This window comes from Manis pentadactyla, chromosome 7 (genome assembly GCF_030020395.1).
Source record: "Manis pentadactyla isolate mManPen7 chromosome 7, mManPen7.hap1, whole genome shotgun sequence".
Taxonomy (NCBI): Eukaryota; Metazoa; Chordata; class Mammalia; order Pholidota; family Manidae; genus Manis; species Manis pentadactyla.
Window position 1 is genome coordinate 14,278,839 of NC_080025.1, and position 19,620 is coordinate 14,298,458.

The 19,620-nt window shown below is 47.3% G+C and overlaps 2 protein-coding genes across 29 annotated transcripts in view; one reads left to right on the forward strand and one right to left on the reverse strand.

Moving 5' to 3' along the window:
* MTMR7 (myotubularin related protein 7) overlaps positions 1-19,620 on the forward strand; it is a 103,921-nt gene that overhangs the window by 53,711 nt on the left and 30,590 nt on the right. For both annotated transcript variants that reach the window (XM_036894200.2, XM_036894199.2), the window contains exons 6-7: positions 3,008-3,142; positions 9,972-10,104. In XM_036894200.2, coding sequence (XP_036750095.2) covers positions 3,008-3,142; positions 9,972-10,104 — 268 coding nt within the window. The remainder of the gene's footprint in view (positions 1-3,007; positions 3,143-9,971; positions 10,105-19,620) is intronic.
* Positions 17,610-19,620, reverse strand: part of VPS37A (VPS37A subunit of ESCRT-I) — a 62,146-nt gene continuing 60,135 nt past the window's right edge. For 13 of the 27 annotated variants that reach the window (XM_057505139.1, XM_057505138.1, XM_057505129.1 and 10 more), the window contains 2 exons: positions 18,882-19,079; positions 17,610-18,262 (listed from right to left, as the gene is read on the reverse strand). The gene's annotated coding sequence lies outside the window, so the exon portion shown is untranslated. Of the gene's footprint in view, positions 18,263-18,881; positions 19,173-19,620 lie in introns of all 27 variants that reach the window. The other 14 variants (XM_057505140.1, XM_057505137.1, XM_057505133.1 and 11 more) reach the window with 2 other exon arrangements.

The window sequence follows — 19,620 nt, forward strand, 5'->3', positions numbered from 1 at the left end:
CACATTTTTTTAGTTAAAATGCTTTTCCCTACATATCCCCTTGTTACCAAAGGACACTTAAGATTTTTGATGGTGAGATGGCTTGGCTAATGTTGGGCTGGAGGAATTGGTGATTATATTAGGAGAAGCTTGAAATGCACATCATTCCATGCATTGGAAGTCCTGTTGAGGTTCCTCTGATATATGTGCCCCTGATCGTCCATAATTCCCTCTGGATTGGTTTTTGTCATACATGGTGATGTGATTCCTTCCTGGTCACCCATTGGTGAGGTTAGGAATCCTGCCCTAGTGTTACTGGGATGGATGAGCAGAGCAGTTTACTAGTTACCTGTACCCACTGCTCGGGGGCCAAGGCCACTGCCTGCCCTGCAGGGCCACAGGGGGTGCCCTCAGGAATGGAGAGGACCAGCAGGCGCTGAGGGAGGCAGGCTTTGTAGTATTAAGAGGACGAGGTGACCCCCGGTTCCCAAGGGAGGATGTGACTGGCTTGAGTGATTCCATGGGCTGGCGGGGAACCAAAGCTGCTTTCTCAGGGGTGAGCAGAAACTTCAGCTGGTCCTCTGGGAGAACTGTGTGACTCAGGGATGTTACCCATGGGAGCACAGTGTGGGGGGAACTTGCCAGCAGGCCATTCGAGGCCCTCCCAATTTTACCAGATGTCAGGGACAGCACAGAATACTGGTTTTAGGCCTTAACTCAAGCATGGGTTATATAGAACCATCCATACTCCCTTTGGATATCAAACTGTTAACAGCTTTGCAGATCACAGACTTGTATAATGTCACTTTTGTGTTCAGAAGCCTGTGTGTGTTTGTAATATGCCCACCACATAGTAAGTATTAAAAAATGTTGGATATTTTAATCATCAGTAGAATTGTGAGAGGCATTTGTGACAGTTTACAGGTGACTGAGGTCAGTACGAAGTGCTGCCAGGAAACGGGCCATTCTCTCAACTGTCTGACGCTCTGGGGTGTGTACAGGGTGGACAAATGCACTTAGAGGCCACTTACTCTACTCAAAATTGATAACTGTGTGTGTTAGCAGTCACCGAGCCGATGAATTCCATTTGGAGCATAGCTAGAGATTATTAAGATAACTACAGAATATTAAGATGTAGTCTGTTTAACGTATCTGGTTTAATTGATGGGACACATTTCGTGGTATAACCCGGTTCCGACTTCCCTTAAAGCTAGCTCTCAACCTGGAGGCCACTAGTGCAGTTGTTACTAACTGGCTTCCTCTCATAATTGGAGTCTCACCAGTTCAGCGCGTGTAGGTGTGGTGTGAACATTCTCAGACAGCTGCTCACCGTATAAATATGTGCCCTTACCCATCTAATTCTTCGGACAGGATCTGAGGACTTGCCTGGTGGGAGCTGTGTTAAGGAGGGTTTCTTAAACCCACAGTATCAGATAAAGCCAGCTCAGGGTTGTTGTCTTCCCCGTCAGAGCCCCCTCGGGGCCTGGGAGCAGTCCTGGCCCCCTGAAGGCCAGAAGGCGCAGTGCCCGGATGCAGTGCTGTGAGGGCCGTCAGTGGCCACTTGCTCTCAGCCATTTGGCGCAGCGTGCCTCTGCTCCCCGACCCCGCTCTGGCCGCTGCCCTGGCTCTGCCTGTCTCCTGCCCCCGCACCAGCCCCCCAAACCCATGTCCTCTCGCACTGTGCAGGCCCTCTGCGCGCTCTCCTCCATGCACTGCACTTTGCTGCCAGCAAGAACTAAACAGCCCGGGAGCAACTCTGCCTCTCCTTTGCGTGCCACTCTCCTGAATTTGGAACCTGGCAGCGCCCTGGGGTTCCTTGGATCACCTCTGGAACTGCCCCTCTGTTGTAGAATGGGACCGGGACCCCGGGACAGTTGCTCAGTCCTGTGTCTGGCTAGTCTGTATTCTCAGTCCTCCAGCAGGTTCTCAGCTGGAGGGTGTGGTGAGAAACATCCCCATCTTCCCCAGTGAGGGGCAGCAAAGCTCCCCTTTATCTGGAGAAACCCAAACCCTAACTAAGGGGTCCTGGGTTGAGCTTCAGGAACAGTTCGGCTGGGCTTAGACTCAGAACTGGGCGCCCCTCCCTGCACAGAGCCCTGGGCTATGCCTCGACTGTTTCCAGTGGAGGTTTCCCCTGCCCAGCCTGCCCAGAGCCCTTACTGACCTCTGCCGCCTCCATCCTCTGACACAGTGGATGCATGGTCTCGGTGTAGATTCTTTGAGTCACTCCTACATTTTATCGGTGACTTGAGTTTAAATGTTAAAATCTAAATCTATTAAAAGTACTTCGTCATGAAAGTATAAGTTTTACAGCTGTGAGGTTGTATCTATATTCACCTGCTCATGACTTAGAGAAATGTTTATGCTATTGTATATATTGCCTGACAGTGTGATATACTCTGTTGATACTGCACAGTAGGGAAATTGCAGAATAGAACACACACTGGTTCCAAAGAAACCCCTCGCCCCTCCTGCTCGGGCCACGCGAGGTGTGTGCCAGCAGCCCGGGCTCTCCGCACAGTGAAAACTCCCCCACTTAGAATGGTTTTAGGGTATTTGTGATGTTCCTACATGGGCCAGTAAAAATGATGGCAAGCACTGGAAAGCATTGTTTTTATTCATCTTGCCATTAGTGGTATCTTATAAATTTTAGAAGCATAGTTATTTACTTTATATTTCTACTTTATATTTCTATCTTCAGTAGGAAGATGAACCAATACCAGTGAAAAGGAAAGTAAGTGGGTTAGTTAGTTAAATGGCTTCAGATTTCATAATTTGGAGCCTGTCTAAGCATCCTCACACATTCCCCATTTCATACCCAGAGAAACTTCTTGCGCTGCTCACCCGGGTAGTGGTTTCTCTGGCCCAAGGTAAAGAGAAACCGACCTCGATTTCTGGAAGGCATTATCATGGGGTTTTTACCAGCGGGCGTGGGCGTCAGTGACGCGGACTCTGGGCGTGGAGGTGGCCCTGGGGGCCCGCTTGGCTGACGCGGCCGCGGCGCCCCGTCCCTCCCCTCTCCCCGCAGGCCTCCATCTGCCGGAGCAGCCAGCCCCTGTCCGGCTTCAGCGCCCGGTGCCTGGAGGATGAGCAGATGCTCCAGGCCATCCGGAAAGCCAATCCGGGAAGCGACTTCATTTACGTCGTTGACACTCGGCCTAAAGTAAGTGAGCCCGTTCCGATCGATGCACGTCTCTGCAGCTGGAAACCTGAAACCGGGGATGAGGCAAAACTAAACGGGCTCCTGTCACCTCTCAGGGTGCTGCCTATGCAAAGCGGCTGTTCCTCTTTGCACACTCGGTACTTGGCCGCCACACTGGCTGCTCCTGGGTGTGTCAGGCTCCCGACTACTTCAGAGGATTTGATGTTTCCCCTCCTCCTCGCGCTGTGCGGGGTACATCATGCATACAACCCATCAGGGCCGTTTAATTTTGGAGATCGTTCTCCTGAATACACCAAATTATTTCTGGTTTGTTTCTAAAATTATCTCTTCTGCTCTGATAATATGAAATTGACTATGGAGCATGCGCGCAGTTCCATTTTTTTGGCGAGGTGTTCAACTTTCGCATTCAACTGTGGTGATCTTTATCTGTGACTTGGAAAGGTTTACAAAATATGTGAAGTACAAAAAAGGACACAAAATAATATGTAAACTACTGTGTTTATGTAAAAATAAAAAACAAAAAACTGTAAGTATGTAAAAATTCCTATTAAAATAGAAAAGGAGCAGGAAGGGTAAACACTAGCCTATTACGATTCCATGGAGAGGGGAGGATTTGGGGAGGTAGAGGACTTGTTACTTGTCTCTTGTTTGAAAGTATTATTTCACAATTATGCATGTATTCATATGTTAATTTTATAATCTAATGAAACAGCCAACGGGAAAGAATATAACTAGTCATCAAGGGGTAAGCCAAGTGCATCGTACACTCACTCCCGGTTTGGAACGCTGGGTAGCGTCAGGGCCAGCACCATTCCCACTCTACTCTTTAGACCCATTTCTTTGTCAACCAGCCAACAGAATTTTCAGAAGGATATGCCAGGGAATACCTGGAAACAGACCACCTCTAAATGCCTGGGAAATATAAGACACAATGAGGTGCCAGAGCAAAGTGGCCTTTATTCGGTCTATTTGTGATTCTCGCCCATAATGAATACACCCCTGGACTATATGCCTGATGAGAGAGGGAGGTGCATGTAGCTCTGTCTCTCCATATGGGTGTGGAAAGGTGTCCATGATAGATGTGGAAGGTATGTATAATATAATCCCATTTATGTAATAATAACTTTTATAAAAATTGTATATTGTTCTTTGCATTTAAAACATTGTGAGGGTCCATATACCAAACTTAACAGTGGTTTTTCCTGTGGGGTGTGAGGAGGATTTTAAGAAACTCTTACTTTATAAATTATAGTCAGAAAATATTTTTTATCAGAAAGAGATTAAAAGAGCATGAAGATCTTAAATGTTAGAGTTATCGGGTGACTCAGCAATTCCACTCTTAACTCAAGAGACATGAAAACATGTCCACACAAAAACTTGACATGAATATGTGTTTTCATTAATAATAGCTCAAATGATGCACTGATGTTGAGAATAGGTAATTACGGCCGGTCTACACTCATGGGCGACTCGAGACACCGGGGGGCCTGTGCTTTGGCCTCGGCTAGGCACTTGGCCCTGGCGATTTTCACTGCTTCTCTGAGCCTGTTTCATCAAACATTGTGGCTCGTGGTGGGGGTCATTATTCTGATGGTTCTGCAGCGTCACATCAGTGCCCTTTTCATCCCTTGACCTCAGAACTGGAGCGCAGGGGCAGCTGGGGCTGGGGCAGGGACATGGAGCTGCTCTCAGGCCTGATGAGTGGGTCGGTGGCAGAGATCAGCCATCAAACAGGTGCAAGGACCAGACACATTCTAGTAGATTCTATGTGAAGAGTTCTCTTCCTTTTAGATAATCTGAAAGCATAACACACAGGTGGGAGCTTCAAACCACTTGAAGATTTTTGCTTGAACGATGCTGGGAAACCTTTGACTTTATGTCTCTGTTTTGTGCTTTTCTCTTTAGTTCCTCGTGCTTTACCCCATCTTCCCTCTAACCTGGGGTTCTTTCCCTCCTCCTCATTGTACCGTCGTGTGAGGAAAGAGGGGCTGTTCAGAATTGCCTAGTAGTCAGAGATGCCTTGAAGAATGCCTGCTTCTTGGCCACATATACTGAACACAGTGAAGAAAAGCAAGGAAGGACAGGCTTCACTGACTTGGGATGCCCGCCTCTATCCTGTTTTCCCAGATTTAAATAAAGGCAGCCAGATTTGCCTACTAATTTAAGGGCTAGTGATCCGAGTGTGTACTAACTATGTTATGTAAACATTCTGGGAAATGTGGCAGCTGTTGACCCAGGCATATTCCAGATTTAAAATGAATTAATCCAAAGGATTTGTTTTGAAGGGTATATTTAGCAGTAAGTGTGTTTACTCTTGATGATAAAAAGTTTGATGCTGATCCATTACAGAAAATTGGTGTCTCATGTAACTATGCCCTCTTCCCATATTTCCCGGGGCACACACACTTCACATGAGTTTTAAACTGTTTGCTTAGAGCTTTCATTCTTTTAAAGATCATGTCTGTTGATTTTTGTTCCGGAGTCTGTTAGGCTTCCTTGGTAGCCAGGAGACTGAGTCCATGTTTGCTATAGGTGGTGGGCAGTGGGAATGGGGCACCGCAGGTCTGCTCACAGGTTTAATTAAAAAGAGAAAGGGCCAGGAGGCTGCCTTGATCATTCTTGTCCTAGCAAGGCTAGCCCCAGATGCTGCCTGTGCAGATAAAAGCCTTCTGAATTGCTTCTTAACATTAAAATCGAGAGGCAAAGGCCGTGAGGTCCTCAGCAGGTATTGAATATCCATTCAAAAAACAGCACACATCTATACTCTTGAAGGCATATATATCTGCTCGGATTTAGTGCTTTAAAAAGGTATGAAATAGTATTAATACAATAGCTGTTGAATTGTTAACTAAGACAGAACTCATTTGCTCTCAACCTCGTTCATGATTTTATCACTTTGTTCTGGGACTTTGCTGAGCTTATAAAAGTGCCAGATATCTTTCTCATTTAATCCTTAAAATAATCCTATGATTTAGGAGATGTTCTTCTTTTGTGGATAAGGTCTTAGGTGTAGAGAGATTAAATAATCTGCCCAAGGATGTCCAGCTCAGGGCAGGGCCCAGATTCAAATCCAGACTATCTGAGGCCAAAGCCTCTGCCCCTTGCATTCGACCCTGGTGCTGTTCAGGAAAATCTCTGGGGGAGCCCAGTGTCCACTGTGAACTCAGGAGGATCATGGCCCCCTGAGCGCACACCCGGTGACGCCGGAGACCCCGAGCTGAAGAACCAGCCCTGAGCTCCGCCCAGTCAGGCCAGGCCAGCGGAGCAGGAAGGCCTCGGGGCTGGGCTCCGGGCCGGCGCTGCGGGGGCAGGTGAGGCGAGCACCTGCCTCAGCCAGCCCCGGCCTTTGTCCCAGCGCCTTCTCCCAACAGCTGTCAGGGTATGGCTTCTATTTCACCTTGTAAGCAATTTTTTAGTTGCGTAACAGGGTGTCACACTGGATGTTTTGTTTCTCTGCTTTTGGTAACTAGGGTGTTCTTACTCACTGAATCCTGAGGGGGGGTCGGAGAGAATCAGGTAAAGGTACTGGGGTGCAATATCTTCATTCCTGCAAAGAGGAGGAGGAGGATCTCACCTCTTAGGGGATGTGCGGCGTACCTGCTGATGGCCACCTGGGCAGCGCACAGGGCGAGGGAGCGGAGGGAGACAGTGGGTGGCAGGAGCGGTCCCGACGCCCTCCCTTTGGCACAACAAGGATGCAGGAATTCCCTGTGGGCCGAGTGGGCGCTGAGGAAGGAAGCCGTGCATGAGCCACCCCACTAGTGTTCCTGGGAAGTCTTGCACACTGGAGGTTCCCAGCAGCACGTGATGGTGGGTGTTTGCTGGGAGGGGAGCTGGGGGCATGGGGAGAGGCCCAGCCAAGGGGCCCCTGCAGTCGGCGAGGAGGGAGCCCGAGCTGCCCTGGGAGTCGGCCTCGGGGGCCCAGGCCGAGAGGGCTGCCGCGGGCAGGCAGTGCCGCCCCGAAGAGCAGCGCCAGCCGCAGGAGAGGATCGCGGGCTCGTCCCGCTGTCTGAAGAGCTGTTTGCCTCTTAGCCCTCGTCTGGGCCTCCGCTGCCCCTGATACTCTTCTAGAGCCCAGAAGAAAGAGGAGGCAGAGGGAGCAGACCCCGTGCAGAACAAGGAGGGAAAGAGCCAATTTTGCATCCTGGCTGGGTTGGAATTTCAAGTGGGGCTGGTTGGCGAAGTCCCGTCTGAGCTACCCCGCTGGGCTGTCCCGAGAGGGTAGGGAAGGGTGACTTTGGCGGGCACTCTGCAGACATGGGGGAGGAAATAAAATCATCTCGTACTGGCAGGTTTTCCCCGCAAGGTGAGGTTCTTCATTCCGCCCGCTGGAGGTGGAGGGAGGGGGAGCACCCTCAGCCCCGCAGTGCGGGGGTGCGGCCCAGCCCTCCTGCCCCCAAGGTCAACTTCTGCCCTCCTTTCCCAACCGCGTCGGTCAGCCCTGTCATTACTCAGGTGCAGAATGTACTCTGCTGAAATGTTACCCTCCAGCCTAAGGCAGTCTTCGTTTCTACGTGACCAGGCTGACCTTTAACTTGATAACAAGATAACCCCTGACTAAGTTGCCGTGGTTTGGGTGTGTTTGGTTGACCGAGAGTTAAGAATCCGATTCCGTTCCTGCACACGCGGCCTGCCCACCTCCCGTCGCGTGCGTGCTGCTCGGCTGGCCCGGGCCGCACCGCCCCATCGCCCCCTCCGTCATGGGCACGGCACCCCGCGTTTCTCGGTGAAACCACAGAACCCTTCCTTTGCTGCCCACTGCCACGCAGTGTGACCGTCCCCGCCGGTCCGGTCCGTGGGCCCCGCAGCGAGGCCTCTGTCGGCAGCTGCTGCAGCGCTGGGGGCTCCCCCCCCCCCCGCTGCCTCTCGGCCTCCTGCTTCCGCAGGACGCCTCCCCCGCCCCCCGTGCCTCCCGATCTTCTTTCCTCGGGACGCGGGACCCCCAGACCGCACGGGGCTCCCGCCCCGCCGCTCCCAGTCCCAGCGCCCCCACCACCAGGGCCGCCGGGCGCCGCCCGCTGCAGGTGGGTGCCGCGTGCTTTCCCTCCCGCTCAGTGTAAGCCGGCGGCGACAGGCACGTAGGCCCTCTTTTCATTCCGTTCGATGCCTGGTATTGAGAAATGAGTAGATTCTTTTGGTTGTGTTCGCGAGCTTTTCTGTATCTGATGCTGAGATTATCACATAGGATGACCTTAGGTTAGAAAACAGGGAATTTTTTCCAGTCCCACCTTTCATTTATCTGTTGTGTTCCTTAAGCAAAAACTTAAACTGGAATGCACTTACCTCCATTGTTTTATCTATTCGAGAACTTTCTGGAACTGAAATGAACAGCTTTTCCTCTGGTTGTGGAGTTCTCCCCCAAAGGGACAGGAGACCAATTTGGACTTACTGTAATAGTGTTTTCTTTATATAAGGGACACTCTATCTGCATATGTAAATAGGTCCAGGGTAGCTTCTTGAATTTTCTAAATTATAAAACTATTTCTTGAGTTGAGGGTTTGGCTTTTGCCACCTTATCATGAGGTCCTGTGACTTACGTGCAGACCTTGACAAAGTACATTTGGGATGGTAGATTAAATACTGCCACCTTCTGTTCATAATGAGAAGTACCACTGGCTTTCAAGAAGCCATCTTGTGTTGCTCCTTTGCTTTTAAAGCCGACTACAAATAAATTCTCCCAGGTCATAGGTAATCAGCTGTTTAAAATGTGAACATAGAATCCTACAGATAGATTAAAATAATAGTGCATTTGGGGTTTTATTCATTACACTGTTTAAAAAGAGTATCTTCACAGTATGTGATGAGTAGCTTAACTTGAATTGTTCAAGATACAGAATAAGCATAAGGTCCATTTGGCATAAGGACACTCACAAGTATCCTACTAATTGTTTTATTTTAGAAGCTTGTAAAGGATAAGTCAACAGCTTTGGGGAATAATTATACAAAGCAGAGGTATTTTAGAATAGTAAGTTTCAAAAGAACAAGGTCTTTAGGCAATTTTAGGAAAATTTTCCCTTTAAAATATTAAAAAACTTTAAATAGAAGTTGTCTTAAAAATAACACCATTTTTATATATTTTTCTTAAGGCCACACCCTTTATTCTCATAGAGAGAAGTTTGCATTTAATAAATTTCTTCCAAGTCCCTTATCATTTAGCCAGTTTGCACTAGGAAACCTCCACACAAAGCTGTGGTAATGCAAGTGATGAAAAAGCTGTCTTCATAGGCCTCTAGATTTAAATACAGGGGCTGGAGGGAATATCTCTGGGGACGTAGCATCTACATGCCCCCTGTTCAGTTTAATCAGTAATTCCTGCTCAAGGTTTAAGTGGGAGATTCTTGTAGGCAAAGTAGAATGAGTCACCATTCCTATTTGATGGCATGTTTGATGGCAACTTAACACTGGAAGGTGCAGTTTAACTTACGGGGGTTCACATCGCCAGCACATCTGCTGATATTCCTCCAGCCTGCAGGATGTCTTGTTGGGTTAAATCAGGGCCCCTTGGCTCTGTCACAGATTCCATATTCCATTTGGTGTATCGGACAGGGACCTGCAAGACGCATCTCCAGAAGGTTTATCTGCAGACCGCTTCCAAGCTAAGAAAATGTTCCCCGTCAACAGATTCATGTTGGTGACTGTGAGCCCAGCAGGCGTGCCCACCAAGTGTGCCCACCAAGCGCGTATCTCAGTACAGTGTTCCAGTGATTTAAAACACACCATGTATTTCTGCACATCATTTGGAGTGTTTTTACGGACATCCCTGAAATGTCTCAGTTCTTTCCTGTCCTGGATATAATTGGTTGCTGTTCTGTTTCACCAATCCCCACAGCTTAATGCGATGGCAAACCGTGCCGCAGGGAAAGGCTACGAGAACGAAGACAATTACTCCAACATCAAGTTCCAGTTCATCGGGATAGAGAACATCCATGTCATGAGGAGCAGTCTGCAGAAAATGCTGGAAGGTAAGCCATTTCCTGATGCACAGTATTAAAACATGCAGCTAAATGTTTTAATGCCAAACAGAATAAGAGCATCTTTTGATTTAAAATTGTGTTTTTTACGGTGTGGCTGTTGCACAGTGTGTTCACAGTGGTAGGTTGGGAGAGTTGGGAAGATCATATTGCAGCGAACTGTGTGCCTTTTTCTCGTGTTTTTTGTAAGCATCATGGGGGGGGCGGTCTGCCACGTGGATAGCATCAGGCACTCCCCAGGGGGAGACTGAGATAAAAGCGCATGGGTATTTTTTCTTTCTGCCTCATTATATTAGTTTGACCCACCACATTCAAGGCCATTTGGAGATAAAGCAACTCCTACACTTAAAACAATAACCAGCCACTCTTGTATGGAGACGAGGTTACTGAACTGAATCCAAGTGGCAGAATGGCCCCAAAAAGCCCTCCTGTCTAATCAGCAGCCCATGCACCACGCCGGCATGCAAACCATTCCGCACACAGCAGCCCCGCCGGACACACGCACACACACACACAACATAGCAGAGACGGATCACGTGATAGAGAACCGTTCTTGTGGCCAAACCTGCCATCAGCTGCTGAGTAGAGACCTGCATTTCAAGCACAACCAGCTTCATTTTCTGCTTATGCTCCACACAGGTGTAAAGGCCCAGGGAGGAAGGTGCTGTCACTGTCTGCCGCCTCTGGCTCCCGTGGGGACCCTGCAGCTTTGTGCCTCGGAGCCTTAGGGCCGTAGGCCTGGTACTCCTGTGGACGGCCCTGGAAGGAGGGGTTCAGGGCTGGGGAAATGGGCTGTCTGAACAGGAACTCTGGGGTCTGGAAAACTGCAGAAGCATGTTTTCTAGGGTTACATCTTTGCTGTCAGATACTCTAGCAGTTAGTTCTCGGCTTCATCAGACACACACCGGTTGGAGCGAGAACATCATGTGGGGCCAGGTGGGACCAGGGTGATGGAGGACCGCCGAGTGGCCTCATTTCCCTTCTCTTTCCTGGATTCGCTGGCTCATCTCAGTCGCTGTGAAACTTGGAACACATCTGTTACCTTCCTTGGGACTCTGTTACCTGCTGTAAAATGAGAAGATTAGACTAGTAATTTCTGGGGGCCCTTCTAGCCGTGACTGTCTATTAGACTAGTAATTTATGGGGGCCCTTCTAGCCGTGACTGTCTGGATCTACAGGCCGATGCCCTGGTTGCAAACGCTTTCACTGAGCATTTGAATGGTTAGAAGAAATCTCTTCCTGTGTCTGAAAAATATCCCGGCCCAGAGCTATCACCTCCTTATTTCCACATGAAACTGGCCGTGTGTCAGGTCCCAGTGAGGATAGCCCGGGCATGAGTGTTTGAGCTTAAACTTCTGGAGATTCTCAAGAGCAGTTTGACTATCCTGCTATCAGCTATGATTTTTACCTGTTGAAAAGTTGGATGAGCTCAGTGCTGTAATTAAAAAGATAGTCTAACTTTACTATGAAGTGTTTGTCATTACCAGAGTGATTAAAAAACATTTAGGCTGATATGCTTTATATTTTATTTAGTAGTTTCATAAGCTGACTTTTGAGAGCAGGCATTCTCTTCTGTGCAGCAAGTAGCTCATGAGAGTGCTTATGACGATGTATCACCTAGCTTTAGTCTTTAAATTAGCATTTATTCAGTTTCTCAGGAACCTTTCCTCCTGTCCTGGGATCTGCGGTCTGACTCACTGCCTAGCAGGACAAGTAGACTGCCCGCGTCCTGGAGGGCGGGCTGTTCCACAAGGGATCATGGTTCTCGTACCTCGGTTTTCCAGCCGTGTCGGCGCACTCGCCGGGATGACCTGCTGGATGCCTTTCTTGGAACTTGACCAGTGTTTGACTATCTGTTTTTACCAAGTAAATCATAAGCTACCTATGGAGGCTCAGCTGATAAGTGATGCAATCAGCCCCACCCTCGGAGGCCCCTTCTTCAGATGGCTGTCTCTGCCGTCAGAGAGGTTGAAGGTTTGCCCTGCTGGTCACTTGGCAGGAGAGGAATGGTGCATTTCATTCATGATGATTTTTGTCTTCAATTTCTTCTTACTGCTGTTACTATATGTTAGAATAGCTTCTGAATAACAAAAAAAGAAAAGTTGTTTGCATTCTGGCTCCTACTAGCCCTGTGAGCAAGACCTGCAAGGTATTTCATCAGAACTGGAATCTAGGACCAAGTTCACATCCTGTGTGCGTCCTTTCATAGAGCTGATTTTTTTAACTTGGGTTTATATGTTCTGCACCAAACTGTTCTGTGGTATTCCTACCTGCCAAGGAGGTAATAATGATGCCAGGAACATAGCAATTTTGCAATTTATTCAGTGCTTTTTATAGCATCTTCCCTTTTGATCACATAGATAATGGTTTTTCCCTGAAATAATAAAAGGAGGACCTATATTTTCCTTTTTCTTTTTTAAACAGTTGATAGAAGAGCCTGGAATACGTTCCTCCCCAGGATGATGAGATTGTTACCATTAGATGTGGAGATAAAAATCTAGGGCATCGCTGGTGCTGGGGAGGAAGTCAGTGAGAGGAGGTGGAGGCTCACACGGGCTGTGACACATCCAGGCCTCTGGTCATGGTGTATTGTATCGCCTCTTTCTAAAGATGTTTTCAAAGGAGGAAGGAATTTATGGGAAAGATGTTATGGCAAAGACTTCTTTCTTTTCCAGGCAGCATGATCCACCTTTTGGATGTTGTCTGAAATTTGCACTTTCTCTCCACCGCGTTTCATGCCTGGATTCTATGTGAATGTCATGTTAATACTTATGGTCATTGTGTAGTTCTCTATTGCCGACCACTTATTCATTTAGTCATTTAACTGAAAATCGAGCAACTACTATGTGCCAGCCTTCATCAGTATTTCCATTAAATGGTTGCATTTTATTTTCACGGCAATCATGTGCAGTGCATGATAATAGCTGCACTTCGCAGATGAAGAAACGGAATTTCAGCAAAGTTAGACACCTCGATCTAAGACAGTTTGTTAAAGAGGAAGCAGTCGAAACAAATGAACATACAGAAAAACATATAAACTTGCTCTGGCAATTAAAGAGCTGTCAGTTAAAACCTCAAGGTATCGTATTTTCACTTTAGTTAAAAAAAAAAAATAACCCAATAGTGAAAAGAATGTGGTAAAACTAGTACTTTAAAATTTTCTAGTATTAAATTGGCTTAGACATAATATATTTTTTAGCAGATTTCCTCCCCTTAGTGGCTAATCCAAAATATGGCTGAAAAAATAAAGACATAGACTTGCCTATTTTGATAGTAGTGTTTTATTTGTAATGAATAGAATTTTGGAAGCCACCAGAATGTCCGACAAAAGACTGATTAAATGATTTTGCTCCACCTCGATAGAATTTTTGTATCCATTAAAAACAGTAAATGTGAAGACTATATGTAGTAACTAACATGGGAGATTGTTTCTAGCGTAAGTGAAAAATTCAGGTTGTATAATTGTATACATACTCTGATTCACTGTATGGTAAATATATTTATGGAGAAAGACTAGGAGAGAATGCCCAGAATAACTGGATTATCATGGAAGGATGATGGCTGTTTTTTTCTTTTTCCTTCTTTATTTACAAAATATTCTCTGTGGTACATAAAAAAAATACACTATTATCTTATAGTTTCTGTGGCTCAGGAGGTGAGGTGTGTCTCATGTAGAAGTGGTAACCCGAGGACCCTGTGCTCAGGGTCTTTCCAGGCTGCAGTCTAGGTGTCAGCTGCTTGGACGGGGAAGAAACTGCTTCCAGGTTCACTCAGGCTGTTGGCAGAATTCGACTGGGGGCCTGAGTTTGGGTGGCTGTCATCTGGGGTCCACCCGTTAAGTCCTGGAGGCTGCTCATGCGCTCTGCTGGGGGGTCCTGAGCTGTGCACATGTGGCACACATGACTTTCTCCATGCAGTATACCAGACAGTGCCTGGCATGGCATATTGTAAAGTGTATGGAGAAAGACTAGGAGAGAATGCCCAGAGTGATAACTGGATTATCATGGAAGGACGGTGTTAGTATTTATGGTCATTGTGTAATTTCTAGTTAAAAAGCTTTTTAAAACCCATCCTTCCCAGTGTTACATAACAAAGCAGGATCTGAGCCTCGTCCCTCCGTCATGTCACAGTGACCCGTGTGGGTCTGTGGTTCCCACGTGGGTCAGGCTCACGGATAACCACCCCACAGGGTAAAGGTGATAGAACATTTATGGAGTGATGACTCTGTACTGGACACTGTAAGTTTTTTAATAAGTGTTTACTCAAGTAATCATGCTATCGTTATTCTTAATACCCTCATTCCACAGATGAGGAAATTGAGGCCCAGATGCTAAGGAACGGGTAGGCTCACAATAGTAAGTGGGAGAACCAAGATTTTCACCTAACTAGTGTGAATCTGCACGCTGCACTGTTAACCACCTGGTGTCACCGCCGCTCTAGGTGGTGAGCCGGGTAGAAAGTGCTCTGGCCAAAGTGTCTGAAGATCTGGCTTTCTTGCCATAGTTGCTGAGTAAACTTGAACAAACCTCATTTCCTGTAAAAATGTAAGCAACGTGTGGTCTCTAACTCAGAGACTTATTAAAAAGGTTCCTTACAAACTGTAAAGTGCTTTCCAATTTGAAGTGCACTTTGCTTACTCCTGGGAAGCAGTACTGTACTTTAAGCACTGAATAACATAGTGAATGAATGGCCTGTAGATTCAGTCAGCCAAGCAAGTATTTGGCAGGTCCTATTCCTCCTCATGGGTGACTTTTCTTAATTTCGTGATTCAGGAGACATGGACTAAGACGGTGCGGCTTCAGGGGCCTGGAAGTGCTTGCCTAGTGATTGTGATATGGCCTCTCTCCACCCAGCACAAGCTGATGAAAAATCATTTAGTAAACCACACGTCAGATGCTGTGGGTGTTTTCTCAGCAAGCTGTTTTACAGAGACACCAACCTTGGCCTGATGGCGGAGCGGATGGGCGGAGGCCCCGAGCACAGGGATGAAGGCCCAGTGTCAGTTCAGCAGTGTGCACAGTGCCGCAGGGAAGGGGCCGAGCCGATTCACTTAAAAGGCCCCTCCTGTAATGACTCTTGTATCCCCTGCAGTTGTGGGCACTGACTGGGGGAACGTCCAGAACGTCCGTCAGGTGTGGGAAGGATGCTGGAAGCAGAGACTTTGCGTTGGCCATGGGGGCCCCTCTGCGTGCTCTTGAGGTCGCCCGACTCCCTGCTCTGCCTCCTGCCAGGTTGTCTTGGGCACATTAACGTCTAGAAGGGAACAGCCCCTCACGCACCCAACTCCAAGGTCTCCGTGAAGTATTTCTGCTCAGAGTTAAGGCTGTGGCTGTCAGTGCAAATGTCCTTTTTCTTTGACACCTTCCTAATCTCATGTCTTTGTGAGGTGGTGGCTAATTCAGCCTTGAAGAAATGGTGGGGTTCAACCCATTATAAATATTTCATATTTAAGTTTTTCTTTTAAAGTATTTCCTATTACATTGCCCGCCAGTTAATGGTATGAAATTCTACCAGGTAGGAACTAATAAAAGGCTACAAGGTTTAATCTCTTTTCAGTGCTCCGTATTCTGGCTTTTGTTATTATTGATTTCCTCAGATTACTAACCTATTAGATGAGCCAGCCAATAATAAGATCTGGCTAAAAATCTGGTCACTTTTCCTGCAAAGTTTAGCGACAAGGCATGAGTTTCCACAGAAAACCCACTTTGCTGTTTACGTGGAACTGCATAGCTGTACACAGCAGTCCCAGTTGAAAGGCTTCTTGAGGAGTGTTCTGCTGGAGCCGCAGGTGTCTCCTGTCGGGCTTCCCTCATTACCAACTCATGGTCAGTTGGAGGAAAGAAATGGATGAGGTGAGTGCACCTTGCTTTCTCTGGTGGTGTAAGAGGACGTGAGATTTGGCCGATGGGTGCAGGATGGTATCGGCTCATCTAGACGCTAACATCCCAAGCACCACACAAGGAAAGGGTGTGACCCTTTCGGCACTGTGTGCTGGGGACTGGATTCCAGTTCAATTATTTACTGGCTGTGTAACCATGGATGACTTAGTAAACATGAGATGAGGAAGAAGGTGTCAAAGAAAAAGGGCATTTGAACTGATAGCCACAACCTTAACTGAGCAGAAATAGTGGGAGTAAAGCGTATCCTCTATGGCAGATAACGTATATAGGGTACCAGGCATGACGCCTGCTTATAGTAAGTACTTAGTAACCAGGAGTTACCACAGTTACCTCCGACATCCAGTTGTACCTCAATCAAGGAGCGTTTTCCATACACCAGGCACTGGATAGAAAAATGCTTCATTTGTTAATATAAAGTGAGCAGTTTTGATGTAGGGCAAAGAAAAGGCAGGAAGAAAAAATAATGCTTGCTTATGAGTGACCTCACGTTCAGAGGGCTGCTTTAACTGGAGTGACCTCCAAGACTTAGGGTGACACTCCAGGGAGAAGACATGAGGAAACTAAAAGTGCTTTAATGAGAGAATAGTGGCTGTTTTAATCCTGACTCTGCTTTATCTTGATGTTCACTGAGACACATCAAAGATTAAAGACTTGCGCCCTCAGAAGTACTGTTTTATATTTAGTGAGTCATGGCGGCTGGTGCTGGGGTAACTGGGTCGTTCAGGAAAGCAGCGCTCGAGTGTCTCCGTGCCTGAAGGCAGACGTGGCTGATTCAGTGGCAGGTGAGCTGCTTTCCCCGCAGGCTGTGGTTGGGGTCTGGCAGCTCAGCATCGGCTTGCCGGTGGCAGTATGGTCCGAGATGTGGCGAGCGTGCGTAGTGGCAGTCTCTCTACCGCTGTGACGAGCGCGGTATTGTCCCCCAGCTGCCCTCGTCACTGCCTCGCCGTTGGCCTCCGTCTTGATCTTAGCGATTCGCGGGCCTTCTCGCCAGCGCCCACCACTGACGGGTTACAGCTGCCACAGCCTCCCAGCCTCCCAGCCTCCCCGTCTAGGCTTCTCCATTTCCATTTGCTTTATGTTTCCCGTGTAGACCTTCTCACTCCATAAGCCCTCATTTCAGTTTCGTGTTCATCCTGGTGCAGTTTGCTTACTGCTTTAGCTATTCTTTATTTGAAGAAAATAATCTGAAATTGGACCCAAGGGAACCAGATTCCAGTCACACTGTACCTGCTGCAGTGCCTGCGTCTGAACCCACTCCTCCTCTGCACGTCCAGACCAGAGCACTTACTGTACACGGAAGGTGGTCTGTTCATTGACAGCCAGCCACCAAGCCCCGAGCCCTGCATGGGGCACCCGGTGAAAACGGGCACATACATTTGTAAATTTGTTTGCTGCAATTGTGTCTTTAGACATAAAATTCACATGCAAAGCTAAATAGATACCAGAGGGCATTTTTTTGTGAACCTGCTGTTTGATTTTCTTTAGGCCATTGGTGATTAGTATTCACACACATGTTGATTAGTAGCTGGATACACTCATGCTCATGCAAATGTGTGTTTGTACTACTTTCTATGCTACTAACTCAAGCAGTGCTAATATAGGCGAATAGAATTTATTGATTGTACCTTACCATTTCACATTAGCATCAAATTGTTTACAAGGAAACAACTATACAAAAGCCTTCATGGTATAATTAATTGTACAGAGATTCTAGAGAATAGCATCATGAACAAAGCTGGAATTGTTTTAAAGAATCATCTATAAAATCCAGTTGGTGTCTTGTGGAGGAGCAAACATACAAATCTCTCCAGTTACTGGGAAGTTCCCTATGGAGAGGGCTCACGTCGTTTGGAATGGGTCGGGAGAGAACACCACTAACATCAATATGCTGGATACAATTCATTGCAGAGCTCAGAATTTTATTCTGTGTCACCGTGTGGGCTCTAAGTAAAAGAGCAACCCCAAAACAGGCTACTCACACATTTCTGTTTATAGACCATGATGAAATCCTCTGGTGAAGGGAAATGATCATTTTGCCAGTTCTTTGAGGACCATTTCATTGGTCTTGGTTTTCTGAGTCCAAAATTCAAAAGGGGCAAATCAGACATCAGCAGAACTCAGGCGAGTGTCAGGCTGTTAATTAAGGGAAGGCCAAGGTGCATTTCAACTTCGGATCTTAAGAGACAAGAAAGGCCAATACCACAGGATCAAATGGAGCATCTGCATCCTCACTGATCGCCACTCGGCAACTGTATGGGAAGAAAGGACACTGGTGTGGGAAACAGCGAAGAAAGATCATCTGAGGCTATATTTCTTCCAAGTAAATTTAATATTTCCACAGGTTCCATAATTATATATCTTTCTTTTTTAGTGTCATTTGTATATGTTTATGGAATATAGTTGCCCTGTTATATAAGCAAGTATTATGAGACCTGGGCATTAAACTCCCGGTTAGGTAGTGTGACTCTGTAATATGTGGCATATACCTCTGATGTCAGCTGAAATGAACTTTGTTCAGCAAAATGGTTTGTAAATATTGGTTTGGGTTTGGCAACAAGAGTGAACAAATCAGTATTTCTGCCTTATCCTGAGTTTATCCAAACACACACACCAGTTCTGTTTAGAAATCCAGGCACTAATCGTTTGAGTCTCAAGTGTGCCCCCATCTGTCTCTGCATCTTTTTATCACCTGCAGCGCTGTTTGCTTGTAACGCTGCTGCTCGGCACTGCGGGGAGGACGCCCTCGCGGTGGTTACCTTGCTGGAAAGCCTGGCGAGGTTATCTTGCATTACACACACAGCTTTAATGTTCCTGAAAATGGAAATGTTAACCAAGGAGCCGTTCTCAGTGTGGCAGAAAGGAGCTGACCTGGCAGGAGATGCGGCCCCTTGCCCCTTGCTGGGTGAGCTAAATGAAGACAGAAGCATTGGAACATTCTTGCTTGCAGTACATTTTAGGGCCTTGTTCAGGGAGGCATCCGTTCCTCTCTGGCTTTTGGCACAGGCATCTCCAGGTCAGCTGGGAAGTCTGGTGTCTTTATTTTTAAACTTGCTCTCATTTCCATGCCTCGTAGGAAGAGAAGGTGAAAAGGATCATTTATTCTTGGGCTGAGCTTCAGAGGGTGGATGCCAAGCCATCCCACCAGCTCGCTGGAACTTTCTGAAATAAATGAGAACACCAGCTAGCCCTGTAAGCCTTACTCAGTAACCAGAATGTTGAGCCTGTTTGGTGGAAAAGCAAAAAACAAAAAACTGTTGGCAAGAGTACATTATCTGTGGAAGACTCAGGGGATTATCAGTTGAGTCCTGAGACTCTACGTGGAGGAATGTGTATATTTTAGGATTAAGTTGGATCACAGCCTGAGGTTGGACAAAAAGCCGGAGCAGCAGGCACCCAGGAGGGTAAGGTGCGTTCACAGAGGACCGTTGACCTTCCCGTGCTTCCTGCTGGCTGCATGCTTGCGGGCCTGCAGCCGTGCTGGGCAGTGTCACTGCTGGCTGGGAAATTGCAGGAAGGCAGGGATCGCTCAGGCTTAACTATGGGCCATCTCTCTGCTGCGGCTCGGAGCATACACCCGGGCTCATGCCCTGGCTGGACTGCTTTATGG